Below are 11,703 nucleotides of genomic sequence, written 5' to 3' on the forward strand. Positions count from 1 at the left end.
TAATTGGGACCCCTATTCTATGCTGTCAACAGCTATTACATCTAGATAATGCAACAATATACACTATATATACAAAATTATGTGGACATCCCTTCAAATTAGTTGATTTGGCTATTTCGGCCACACCCGTTGCTGACAGGTGTGTAAAATCGAGCACACAGCCATGCAATATTCATATGTAAGTGCTGTTATTGTGATGTGGAAACGCGTAGACGCAACAACAGGTCAGTTGCAAAGTCGTAGGCCACAATCTCACAGAACGGGGATGCCGAGTGCTGAAGCGCGTAATGCGTAAAAATCGGGTTGTAACACTCTCCCCTGAGTTCCAAATTGCCTCTGGAAGCAACGTTTGCACACGAACTGTTAGTTGGGAGCTTCATGAAATGGGTTTCCATGGCATAGCAGCCTCACACACAAGATCACCATGCGCAATGCCAAGTGTCGGCTGGAGTGGTGTAAAGCTCGCCTCCATTGGACTCTGGAGCAGTGGAAACACATTCTCTGGAGTGATAAATCACGCTTCACCATCCGGCAGTCTGAAGGACAAATCTGGGTTTGGTGGATGCCAGGAAAACGCTACCTGCCCCAATGCATAGTGCCAATTGTAAAGTTTGGTGGAGGAGGAATAATGGTCTAGGGGTGTTTTTCATGGTTCATGCTCTTTAAGTTCCAGTGAAGGAAAATCTTAATGCTACAGCATACAATGACATTCTAGACGATTCTGTGCTTCCAACTTTGTGGCAACTGTTTGAGAAAGGCCCTTTCCTGTTTCAGCATGACGATGCCCCGTGCACATAAAACAAACAAAGTCCATACAGAAATGGATTCTCAAGATCGGTGTGGAAGAACTTGACTGGCTTGCACAGAGCCCTGACATCAACCCAATCAAACACCTTTGGGATGAACTGTAACGCAGACTGCGAGCCAGACCTCTCTAATGCTCTTGTGGCTGAATGGAAGCAAGTCCCCGCAACATCGAGTGGAAAACCTTCCCAGAAGAGAGGCTGTTATAGCAGCAAAGGGGGGACCAACTCCATATTAATGCACATGATTTTGGAATTAGATGTTCGACAAGCAGGTGTCCACGTACTTTTGGTCATGTGTATTGCATCTGTTTTCAATGACCAAATTGGAAACGTTTTGGACTGACTCATTCTGAAGTGTTCAACTGACAAATTAAAGGAACTATTTTCTATTAAAAACTGGAAAGAAATATTAACTGGAAAGAAATATAAATATAAGATATTAAACCTAGGTTAGTTCAATTTTGTTGGTGTCATACAATATATTAAGAACCACTTGACACGCCTACAGTACAAATATCATAATTGTACGGTTTAGTTCGCCACTCCCCCCTTTTCATGCTGAATGGAACATCCTGAAGTGGTCCAGTCTCCCGCTAGTCTAGGGTAGGCGTTTCGTGCAACTGAACTGACAACAGTACAAGGTTTACGGTACACTCACTGTCGTTTCAAGTTGTCAAGTACAGTAATAATACACGCCAGTGACATAAATGAAGTACCAGTGTTTTTACCTATTATTGCAGGGATCACTTAAAGTTTGTTTCATTCACTTTTCTCCAACTTATCTTGAGGAAAGACAAACGTGGCTTGGAATATAGCAGGACTCCATCTTTTGGGAATGCTTCCTCGTTTCTGTAAAGTATGTTTTTCTATTTTCTTTTCCACTAATTAAAACTTCCTCATGGGTAAAAGGTGGGTGTTGTACACCCACAGCAAAACAATTTAAGGGTGTGTTTCCCGAGACAAGCGTCTACTGCTTTTTCAAGTCCACTGCTGCTAAATACTGTTTCCCAACAAACGGATTACTTTCAGTAACCTAGAACTTTCACTAAAAATTCAATTCATCATCTTCATGAAATGTAGTATTGTTTCTAGGCTTGTCATATACAGTAGGCTGCTTGATCTTCATGCATTATTCATAGAGGCTTTCACGCGGAATACAATGAATTAAACCAGCTGAACTGTTCACACCATATTATCCCCTTTATTCATAAACCCAGTGTATGTCTTGAACCTGTGGGGAAAGTCAGCCCTCTATTTAAACTTTTATGGTCATGGAGGTACCCAAGTAATTACAATTGGTAGCAAATCTGAATCTATTGATTAGAAATCCCAAATATAATTTGTGATGTTCACTTCAATTTACATTTCAAATAAGTTAATGTAATTTATCTTTACAGGACAGGAGAGCAGAGTGAAAATATATTAATTCCCCACAAAAGTCATGTTGTACTGGACTGTACTGCCTGATTGGAAAGTATTGTTGTTGGTGACTCTTCTATGGGACTGCTGCTTCTGTGCTGAGGAACTGAAGCCCACAAGATGGCCACTGTATCCCCAAAAGCCTCTGGTCCTGGCCTGGAATGCCCCGACGGAGGACTGCGGCCCGCGGCACGGTATCCATTTTCAGCTGGAGCAGTTCCAGATTGTGGCGTCGCCCAACGAGGGCTTTGTCCGCCAGAACCTCACCATATTTTACAAGGACCGCTTAGGGTTGTACCCCTACTATGATGAGCCTGATGGTACAGCCATGAACGGTGGGCTCCCGCAGATTGCCAGTCTCACTCAGCATCTGGAGAAGATGCCGGAGGGCATTCAGAATTACATACGTGAACCAGGGGCCAAGGGACTGGCAGTTATTGACTGGGAGGAATGGAGACCACTGTGGATCCGCAACTGGGACTTCAAGGATGTGTACCGCAGACAGTCACGCCAGCTGGTGGCTGAGAAGAACCTAGCTTGGCCCGCAGAGCGTGTGGCTAAGGTGGCCCAGCAGGAGTTTGAGATGTCGGCCCGGAAGTTCATGCTGGAGACCCTGAGGCTGGCCAAGAGCCTGCGGCCCAACCAGCTGTGGGGGTTCTACCTATTCCCAGACTGCTATAACCACGACTACAGGATCACTCTGGAGAACTACACAGGCCGCTGCCCTGACGTGGAGGTGGCCCGGAATGAAATGCTCAAATGGCTGTGGACTGAGAGTACAGCCCTCTTCCCTTCCGTCTACATGAGCACAGTGCTACGTTCTTCGCCCTCTGGGCGCCAGTTTGTCCGGAACCGGGTGAAGGAGGGGATGCGTCTGGCATCAGGGGGAGACGGGCTGGCACGTCCTGTCTTTGTGTATGCCCGGCCCACCTACGCCAACGTATTGGACCTGCTGACAGAGGTGAGGGGCTGTTTCACTGACAGTCACATAGTACTAACCAGGAGCACTTATCCTACCTAGACCTTTAAATAATATAGTTTTTTGTAAGTCTTTGTATGTTTATTGGGTTGAGACAGATGGAGGTGAAAGGTATGAGAGAGAGGTTGTGGAAAGAGCACTGTAACAGATTCAAATCCATTCTGGCTGCAGAACATCATACATGTCCTCCAGAGGCAGTGGCTTAGACAGATAGGCCACCCCAGGCCACCTACCTAGACCTTTTGATCAGACTGTTTACCATTGGACAGGAAATCCATCCTGTATATCATATTCCAGCTCAATTCAGTGAGAAAGTAGTCAAGGAGTTGGAAGAATAGTTTCTGTTAACCAATATCTACAGCCTATAAACCTACCCTAATCCTACCCTAATAGAATCTTCATCGGGATTTGAATGATGATTCCGATTCAGTTAATATTTTGAGGATTCAATGAGTTTTAGTTTGAAACCGTTTCATATTTTTTCTGAATACTCCCTCTTTAAAATCTATTTAATCAATGGGTGTGATTTCTAACTGCTCTTTTGTGGGGTGTGTCTGTGTGTGCTGGTTTGATTGACCCTGATTCACAGACAGATTTCTCTCTGTCCTTATCTGTGGCTGCAACCCTTTCCTGCGCTATCAGCAGTCACTCCAATACTACCACTCTTTTGTATGTGTGTGAGCAGGATGGGTGTTGGACATGTTACTCGCTAACACTCCATAGTGCATTTCCTTAGGGGGCATGAGCAGATAAGAGGTGGTCATACACAAGGTCTATAGGGTCCAGTTACCTCTCGCCCCCTCTCACGCTCAACAATACTAAGTGCATGTGGTTAATTCTGGTTCTATTTCCACTGGCTGATTTGTGATGACTGTGCACGGTGTGCTTTTTGTGACAAATCTGTACTCCTATAGTCAAGATTTGTAATGATTTCATCTCTCTGCAGACGGACCTGGTCTCCACCATTGGGGAGAGTGTGGCTCTTGGGGCCGCAGGCATCATCCTCTGGGGAGACCATGCTTATGCAGGCAGCAAGGCAAGTGTCCACACAATGACATCGCTACGAATCACTGAATGACCAAATCACAGGACCTCTGACTGCTTGTCACAATATCATAGTCAATCATGTCACACACTTGATGATCAGCTGATTATGAGTTGTGTTTTTGTAGCAGCCCCTCTTCCTATGCTTTTTGTTATTATGATGTGAAATGGTTTGTAGTGGACTGTAAGCTTCATTTAAATTGGAGAGACGCAGGAACAACATCAATCTTTCAACTCTGTGTGTGTTTTTCTCTTTCCAGACCAGTTGCTTCAGTCTGAATGAGTACCTACAGGGTCCGCTGGGCCGGTACCTGCTCAATGTCTCCACGGCAGCAGAGCTGTGCAGCCAGAGGCTGTGCGGTTCCCAAGGACGCTGCCTGCGCAGACACCCTGACACTAACGCCTACCTGCACCTCAGCCCCCTCACCCACAACATAGTCAGCCTGGAAAATGGCAAATTCAAGGTTCAAACTCTAGGTCAGCTTGGGGAAGAGGAGATAATGGGCTTTCAGAGAGAGTTTCAGTGCCAGTGCTATAGTGGCTACCAGGGAGAGGGTTGTGGCCAGAGAGACCCCCTACAACAGAGAGGTATCGCACCTTCAGTCATGGGGACATGGGTTCACTGTCTGCTCCTGCTACTCCTCACACTCCTGCTCTGACTGATTGCATACATACATAGTTCATACAGCTACATTTAAAATGATTTAATGTGTATTGGTATACACATGACATTATCTACACACTTCCACAAAATGCACAAACATTATATACATACACTGGGACAAATGCAAATGTATTCACTGGGGCCCAGGATGCTGTAAAGTTGGTGAATCTATGATTAGATGGTGGAACACTGTGGAACATGTACGTAGAGTTATGGTTGTTTGTGTGTTTTGATTTTCTTGATACATTGGAGGGCTCGCTGGAAATAACTTTGTTTACATTGCTCTCTCGCTCTTTCTCAGTCCCAACAATATATATATCTCTCATGCCTGCCTATTCTTCCCACCCCCCTCCCCTTTCCTTTCTACAACCCCTCCCCTTTTAAGTTGTAATTTTCTCATGATCCCAGTTTGTTTTTGTGTGGTAGTTTTCAGTTTATGATGTATGTGCAGGTTTGTGTTATGTGTGTGTGCCAAAATGGGACAGATGCACTTGATTTTTTTAATAGCACAAAATTGTACTTAGTGCCTGACCTTTGACATTTTTATCTTTAGTTAAAAGTTCATATTTATATGAATGTATTTTCACACAAGAAAAAAGCTTTTGTTATTTTATGACAAATGTTATGACAAAAACAAGACTACTATTTTCTCTCCAGAATTGTGCATCTATTTTACTGTGTACTGTGTTTCAATCTTTCAAAAATAAATCAAAGCCTTAACAACATCCAATACAAATCGTGCAGATGCATCACTCTTGCTGGTCACTGGTCTATCAGTGCCTCTCTCTGCTTTGTTTCTGGTGGATCCAAAAATCACAATGTACACATATGGGCTATAGGCCTAGACCCTTCAAACTCAACTCTGGACCTCGATACCAGTTCCACTGCATTTTTTTCATTGTTACTCTCTAATCAGGGACTGATTTAGACCTGGGACACCAGGTGTGTGCAATTAATTATCAGGCAGAACAGAAAACCAGCAGGCTCCGGACCTCGTAGGGTAAGAGTTGGATACCCCTGGCCTAGACCTTAAATACAGGCTACTTTTGAGATTGGATTTGTCTGGCACAACCCCTTCCCCCCTATAATTGTCTGGTGCTGCCTGCCAAATGTTCTTTTCAGCAATACACGTTTCCAGGAAGCTGACACATGACCTAACATTATGGAAAGACCCTGCATGTTTATAGAATTCTGAGGGCAATTCTCCACTGATCTATATATCTTTTAAAAAACAGTTGTTTTTTTTTGACATCCAAATTAGTGGGTAATAGGCTACCCTCCCGATTTTGGGGTCAAATAAAACTTTGTCTGAAGCATTGCCTTACTGTAGCCTAGGCCACAACACCATATTTGATTTAACAGCCCTCCTCTACCATAATTATAGGTTTCCTCTAGCCAAAATTATTTTGGTTCCTTTGAAGTCTTCAGCAACAGATCCTAAAGTTTTATAGGCCTGTGTGTTTAGACACATTGCAGATAGCCAGGTCTGTTAAAATGTTAATGCACAGAGCCTGTTTATTTTAATTATATAATTAATTAATTATCCCGAGTGGTGCAGCGGTCTAAGGCACTGGTTCGAATCCAGCCTGCATCACATCCGGCTGTGATTTGGAGTCCCATAGGCCGGCACACAATTGGTCCAGCATCGTCCGGGTTTGGCCGGGATAGGCCATCATTGTAAATAAGAATTTGTTCTTAACTGACTTGCCTAGTTAAATAAAGGTTAAATACAAATATTAAAGACAGTGCATTCTGTAGGCCCATTCTGAGAGTAATACTCATTTATATAATACACTATTTTCACGAGATGAATGGGCTATAGTGGTTCCCAACCTGTCCTGTTCCGGGGACCACCAAATCACTGTAAAAAGCTCTCGAGGACCACCATTGGTGGAGTCGCAGAATTTGCTAAACAAAAAATATTTTGGTGGTCAAATGTTGTCCATTTTTAGCAGTAAATGTAGCACATAATAATATAATAATAATTATTATAATATTATAAACTATTATAAACTATAATAATTATAATTGTTTATAATAATAATAATAATTGTTTATAATAATAATAGTAATTATTATTATTATAAACCATTTGCATCGTGAAATTGCTTATAATACCATTAATACTCACAACTGTTATTATGTCTGGAAGAAAAAATATATATTAAAAAATTAATCTAAACAATTTCGCAAACCACCTGCAGCACCCCCGCGGACCACAGGTTGAAAACCACTGGGCTACAGTAAACTAAGCATACATTGGCTTGATATTTCAAACTCGCAATTCGATTCACAAAGGTGATTCAGAGCGAAATACATTTGTTCATGTATCTTTAACGAATGTCGACTGTATGAGAAAACGTTCTGCCACGTCCTCTTTTGATTGGTGCTTGGAAAATCTCCTCTGGTTTTTCAAGATGCACTGCATTTAGTTCGCGTGGCACAAATGGTGATCAGAATTTGCACTTTGTGCAATAAAAAGAACGAAGTCCGAACCCCAGGCATAGCGGACGACCTAAATCCAGCGCACCTACTTGTTTCTCCAGACCGTTTTCCTTCCTCTTTCTTACTTTGAAAAGAGAAGTTGGCTATCAGCAGATCATGCGATAGCATACACTTTTCTCTATAGTCAGTTGACTTGTATAAACCAACTATTTGCCCACGAAACCGATGATATGGGTAAGTAGACTAATAAGGAGCTGTTATTGTGTGATTTTGACTTAGCTAAGTAATGTGTATGCAGTGCATATTTTCATTAGATTCCCTCATTAGATTCCCTTAGCACACTCCAAGTCATGTGACTTACTTCCTCACAGTAAAATAGCAGACTGTAGAACTTGAATCAGTATGTACTGACTGTGTCACTCAGGCACACTGCTTTTATTTCAATTTGGCAAAATATGGTATAAAAGTTGTGTTTTCTCTCTGCAGGTATAAAGTGCATTTTCCCTGGGGCGCTGATTCTTTGTGTGAATGTGGCCAGTATTGTTCTTAGCAGTGAGCATGAAGCAGGAGCACTCCCCACACTGTCCCAGCTGCCCTTCCTCACTGTGTGGAATGCCCCTACAGCCCAGTGTAAGAGCCGCTATGGGGTGGATCTGGACCTGGGAGTGTTCAACATAGTGAGCAATCAGAACCAGAGCTTCATGGGTGACAACATCACCATCTTCTACAATACTAAACTGGGTCTGTACCCAAGATACAACCAAGGAGAGGCAGTTAACGGCGGGGTGCCACAGAATTCCAGCCTGCTGGAGCACCTGAGGGCTACCTCTGAGGACCTCCGGACCTACATGCCTGACAGAGACTTCCAAGGGCTGGCTGTGGTGGACTGGGAGAGCTGGAGGCCACTGTGGGAGCGCAACTGGGAAGGCATGAAGGTTTACTGGGAGGGGTCCAGGGCCCTAGTGAGGGCCAAGCACCCAGACTGGAGCCCTGCTCAGGTGGAGGTGGTGGCCCGCAAGGAGTTTGAGGATGCAGCACGGGCGTTCATGGAGGGCACCCTAAGGTTGGGGGAGCAGGAGAGACCCAAGGGGATGTGGGGCTTTTATGGCTTCCCCTCCTGCTATAACTACTACAAAAACACAACATATAACTACACAGGGGAGTGTCCTCAGATAGAGTTGAAGAGGAATGATGATCTGTTCTGGCTGTGGAACGTCTCCTCTGCCCTCTACCCAGATATCTACCTGGATCTTGGGATGCGTGGTCTTGGCAACGGCATCCTCCTCTACACACACCACCGTGTCATGGAAGCCATGAGAGTGGGCGCGCAGGTGACCCCCATGGTCCCCCCTGTGTTTCCGTACGCCCGCATTGTCTACACTTACTCTCTGGAGTTCCTCTCTCAGGCAGGTACCCCCTTGTTCAGTATGCTGTTCTGTACTGCCAATCCCTATTGTCTATCAGTGCAATAGTATGAGTCTAAGACTGTTATGGTACGTGATACATACTGACCCCTGATTGCTACTTTGTTAGGAGGTCCTTGTCCACACGATTGGAGAGAGTGCTGCTTTAGGATCTGCAGGGATCGTACTGTGGGGAGACGATGCCTACTCCAAATCTAAGGTACATTACAACTTCGAATTTGGTCCATTCCCTGCATATGCAAACACACACAAATAATGATTATTTGTGATTTCCTGTTTTCCAGGCGAATTGTGAGGCAATCAAAGACTACCTGGATGAAACCCTGGGCCGTTACTTGGTGAATGTGACCACAGCAGCTACTCTGTGTAGCAAGACGGTGTGCTCCTCTCAGGGCCGATGCCAGAGGAAAGACAAAGTCTCCCGTGCCTACCTCCACCTGGACCCCAGTGCCTGGACTGTGGTGCCGGAGAAGAGGCCAGAGGGAGGGCAACGCTACAGGGTGCTGGGCCAACTGAAGCCACGTGAGGCTGTGTACATACAGACCCACTTCCAGTGCCAATGCTATCCTGGCTGGGGAGGTAAACACTGCTCCAAGCCCCTGTAGTTCTGATCGAGACAATCCCCTTGTGGTTAAAGGAGCATCGGTTACATTACGTTACGGTACGCTACATTACATTACGTTAGCCCACTCTGATTACTGTACTCACTCTTATGGGACACATTATACCCAGTCCTGAGCCAATAGGGTATAGCAGTATAACAATTATACCCAGCGTTGTTGCATTCGTGACCCTCATTCAGACTCCCCCTGCTCAACACCAATCTGCCTCTGACCACTCCAAATAGGTGGGTTACATGTTACCAGTTGGATGAGTTTACTAGTGAGGGATGAAGTGATATGATATTATGAACAGTTTATTTGTAGATCACTGAGAAAGCTAGGAATAAACCATAGTTGACATTGACATTTAAGCACATGTCTCTTTAGAAAATAGTTTCCAGACATTTTACAAAAGTAGAAATGTAATCTTGTTAAATTACAGTTTATGACCTGGGATTATTCCTATTGGTTTCAAACACGTCACAGAAAATCAGTGGTTATGCTTGAATCCTTAGTTGAAACAATAACAAAGGGGTCATTCCGCCTATGTTTCGGTATTAAGCTGAGGGATGGGCCTTTTAGAACTGTAACCATTCTCAAATTTATAGACAGAGCTATGGATGCAAGGACTGCCCATCCATAAAATCAAAATGATAGTTTTAACCATGTTTTGATGCTATACAGTGTTTACACTGTTTACCAACATTGGAGTAAAACAACATATTTTGGGTTCTGATGGGGTATGCGAGTTGAGCTAAGCTCACGATGCATTTACAAGTTATATTCTTCAAGAATCAATGGGTATATATCATTCATTAGTCCAACAATGGATGTACCAACTAAGGATTCTAGCTTTAAAATAATGCTTCATTTCGGGACTTTAAGTTTTTAAAGCTATTAGAGCTAAGGAGATCCAACTGGAGTGGTGCTTGACAGTTTCAGCTGTTAGCTAATGGCAAAGTGATTCTTGAGCACCACAAATGTACAGAAATGGACTAGAACCCCGTGGGCGCATATGTGACTCATTAGAAATGTGATGTAATGTACTCATGATTGATACTGTATGGGTGAATGTATTGTCTACCAGATACTTTAACTGAAATGTTTTTGAATTTTACATTCAATAAATGATTTCACTGGCATATCTGTACTAAAATCACAATAGGAAGTGGGCTTCAACCATTTCAGCACAGCTGCATGTGATATCCCAACCTCACACCACAGTGGACCTATTATGGATGCCTTGTACCCACACTCTCATTTAGAAAGAACATGGTTATTTCTATACTTGTGTGTGAGCTGTTAGCAGAGGAGCAGCATGCTGAGCTCTGACAGGATTCCCTGGGTTTCCTACTGCAGGTCTGTGACCACCAGGTGGTGGTATGTAATAATTAAACTGAAACAAGAGCTTACCCAAGGCTTTATATGTAGCTACTACTGGTCACCACAGCTCAGAGTGGATTAAGTGGCTCTTTGCAAAAGATAATTGGCCCACAAAAATGTATGGATAATTTCATGCCTCAGTTTTGAAGAGCTCAAAATATGAGTGCTTATCCACATTATTGAACTAACAGACACTGACAGACACTGTCTCGGTGTCTTCTTAGGAACATGTGGTGACCCTGATGCCCTTGATTGATTTTCACGCAGCATGTAAGACCCTTTCTCTTCTGATAGCTCCTGTTTCAATGTGGTGTGGTTGGCTGTAATTTGGCTTTCTCCCTGGAGGATGGGCTTGCTCTTTCCCACTTCCCTCTTTATCACAGCAGATTGGATTGGGGGGGAAATGAGAAAGATATCCAAAGGCTGCTGTTTCCACACACTATTATTCCCATATATGGAAACTAGGAATATATAGGAGCCTTTTAGAATCATCAAAACTGTGGTTTTGGCCTGCACTGACTTGAATTACACATGACATTGTGTAATTACGCAATGATAAGTAAAAAGATGAGAACAAATTAATGTTACAACAGTCATAATAACAATTTGAATGCAACTGTAGCTGTTATATTTTCTCCTTTTCCCATACTCCAATACTGAATAGAGCTGACCTGTAGCCTTCAGGTAGATCAGCTATAATGAGAGGCCACTGTGAGCGTTATCTGGCTCCTGCTAGAAACACAACTCTCCAAACAATTGGCCCTCTCTCCCACTAACTAACCCCTGTCTGTCAGTTCCAGTGAGCCGGGCCCTCACTCTCCATCTCTCGATCCTCTAATCTCCACATTTGTTCATTTTGGTGTCTCGCTCTGTCACCCCTCTGTGGTCACGCCTCCCCCTCCCCTCCCCTGCCGCTCGGTCTAGAGATTGTCTCGGT

The 11,703-nt window shown here is 43.8% G+C and overlaps 2 protein-coding genes across 2 annotated transcripts; both read left to right on the top strand.

The window, feature by feature from the left end:
* Positions 1-1,347: 1,347 nt before the first annotated feature.
* Positions 1,348-5,642, top strand: LOC139371318 (hyaluronidase-2-like). The gene is made up of 4 exons (XM_071111637.1): positions 1,348-1,662; positions 2,204-3,186; positions 4,151-4,240; positions 4,509-5,642. Exons 2-4 carry the CDS (start codon positions 2,248-2,250, stop codon positions 4,905-4,907), a joined length of 1,428 nt encoding a protein of 475 aa, XP_070967738.1. The 5' UTR covers positions 1,348-1,662; positions 2,204-2,247; the 3' UTR covers positions 4,908-5,642.
* A 1,664-nt stretch (positions 5,643-7,306) lies between these two features.
* On the top strand, positions 7,307-10,525 carry LOC139371319 (hyaluronidase 1). Its single transcript, XM_071111638.1, has 4 exons — positions 7,307-7,591; positions 7,844-8,763; positions 8,891-8,980; positions 9,066-10,525. The coding sequence occupies exons 1-4, from the start codon at positions 7,588-7,590 to the stop codon at positions 9,384-9,386; spliced, it is 1,335 nt and encodes a 444-aa protein (XP_070967739.1). The 5' UTR covers positions 7,307-7,587; the 3' UTR covers positions 9,387-10,525.
* The last annotated feature ends 1,178 nt before the right edge of the window (positions 10,526-11,703 follow it).

The sequence above is a fragment of the Oncorhynchus clarkii genome, chromosome 17 (genome assembly GCF_045791955.1).
Source record: "Oncorhynchus clarkii lewisi isolate Uvic-CL-2024 chromosome 17, UVic_Ocla_1.0, whole genome shotgun sequence".
Classification (NCBI taxonomy): Eukaryota; Metazoa; Chordata; class Actinopteri; order Salmoniformes; family Salmonidae; genus Oncorhynchus; species Oncorhynchus clarkii.